The sequence below is a fragment of the Limulus polyphemus genome, unplaced genomic scaffold (genome assembly GCF_000517525.1).
Source record: "Limulus polyphemus unplaced genomic scaffold, Limulus_polyphemus-2.1.2 Scaffold25, whole genome shotgun sequence".
Classification (NCBI taxonomy): Eukaryota; Metazoa; Arthropoda; class Merostomata; order Xiphosura; family Limulidae; genus Limulus; species Limulus polyphemus.
In genome coordinates, this window is record NW_013665635.1 from 848613 (window position 1) to 850862 (window position 2250).

Below are 2250 nucleotides of genomic sequence, written 5' to 3' on the forward strand. Positions count from 1 at the left end.
TGGTTATGAAACACCTTTCCATACAGTAAACTTTTCATGAATGAAATTTCTAAAGACATAGTAATTACTGACTAAAAACTAAATAAAAAAAGTTAATTCAAAGTTACAAATATTTTGGAAGTTTTCATTGAATCCAACATATTTATTTCAGTTATAAAATAAATCTAAGAACAATCCAGTTCATCTGAAACATTTGCTACTTCAATATTTTTAGTTTTCTTCTATTTCGATTGTGAGAAAAAGCAACAATATTATTTTATAAATGCTCTGGAACAATTTCAAAATCATTATATTATTAACATAGGCTTCCCATATTGATCTTTCAACATATTTTACCAAACATATTTGTTTCTTTAGCTAGATAAACTAATTTTGGGGAAAAACGTTGAAGTTAAAAAGGGAAAAAATAAAAATTAGCCAATACACTATATCAATCAAATAAGTTCAGGCATAGTTCTGTGAATCGGAAATGGTTTAAGATTATTTTAATGGAATGTGTGTGTGTGTGTATATAAATATCATATTCATTACTGAGTACAAATAATTACTAAAATGTTAAGTTATACAAATGTAGGTGTAGCAACACAGGAATACTATCTACTATAAGAAACCACATACTGGGTTAGTAATTGTTAAGTACAAAAGTCATCAAGAACATAGCTTAATATTAACTATCTAGCCACAGTGGCAGTTTTGTTAATGAACAACACAAACTGGTGGGTGAAAATAGTACGGATTTTCAGTTACTCTTAAACATAGCCGTCACAGTTTTAAGAAATGATCACTTGTTTTGTTGGAACAATAACAAAAAAAAACCGTATTAAAATAAAATATCTAAGGTTTAAAGTTGCTGGTTCAAACTAGAGCACAAAATTAATATTTTTGAGATTTGTGAGAGAGGTAAGAACAAAACAGTTATTAATGAAACCATACTTAGATGCAGTTAATAATCTGTTTATTTCAAAATCCAAATAATGAAAAAAATGCATTATAGCTGAAGTGTTACACAAAGTATAACATACATCATGAATAAAATATGCTCAAGCCATTTTGTACATAATAAAGACGATAAAAGTCACTAAAAACTATGGCCTAAATATGAGATGGAATCACCAGTAAACTAATACCATAGTTCATTTTCTCCATTCCAACATGTATAATACAAAGATTATTATCTACATAAAAAGAATATTGGGTAGAAAGGACATGTTTTTAAAACGATCTTACAAAAATATCAAATTTCTTTTCAAGAGTTTAAAAGATTTTAGTTAAGTTCACTATAAAAAAAATCATGCTCGTACATTGGTTGAAGCAGCCATTACTTCCAAATTAAATTAATACATTTTATGCTCTCTTAGAAAATAAAATAAAAATTTATATACTGAAATCAACTTAAAGTTATTAATGTGATGTATACATGTACTGTAACTGCTTACAGCCTTGCTTACTTCACACCCCATCTTGCATCACCTGGGGAATTGTAGCTACATTTCTGTTTTTATAATAAAATTTTCATTGAAAACAGGTTATAAACTATTCAACAATACAAATGACAAATCCAAGCAGTTTACACTTTTACTAGTTCAGTAATTAGATTTGGAAAAACACACCAAAGTTAGAAAATTTCAAATTCTCATGCGATTTCTTTTGTAAAGTCTTCACCTGTTTCAGAAACTTGTCCATTTTTCTCTGAACTTGGATCTGATGGTAGACTTTTGTTACGAGTGAGAGATGGCTGAGGTGTGGAATATGGAGTGGTTTGGCCAGAAGCTGACTTAGAGCTCTTAACAGTTCCAGGCTGAGGCTAACAAAAAAGAAAAAAAATCATTGTTAGATAGACTATATACTTGGGATACTTGTACAAAGGCTATCTGGGCTAGACATCCTTAATTTTAAACTGGTGGACTAAAAGGAAGGCAGCTAGTCAATTGCACCCATCATCAACTTTTGGGCTACTCTAATTAAATAGTTGAATTTCACTATTACTCTTACAAAAAAAAAAAAAGCTCCAAAATTGTTAACTTTCAGCAATGGCCTCATAACCATTTTATGCTTGTTATAGTTTTCATGCTATCACTTCTAAATTAGTAAACGTACATTAATGAACTTTGGCAGATTATCGGTAAATATTATAATGCTTTCATACTCAAAATATCAATTTTTTTTTACTAAGTCTTAAGGTTTGTAAAGCATTGTTTTTCCTCATGCTTTTTTTCTCTTTTTGCATGTTGGATATTCAACATGCAAAGT

At 29.0% G+C, this 2250-nt stretch overlaps 1 protein-coding gene across 1 annotated transcript in view; it reads right to left on the bottom strand.

Annotated features, from left to right (window-relative positions):
• Positions 1–2250, bottom strand: part of LOC106459004 (dystrophin-like) — a 271702-nt gene that overhangs the window by 3948 nt on the left and 265504 nt on the right. The window contains exon 73 of the mRNA XM_022385593.1: positions 1663–1804. Within this exon, the coding sequence (XP_022241301.1) occupies positions 1663–1804 (142 nt within the window). The remainder of the gene's footprint in view (positions 1–1662; positions 1805–2250) is intronic.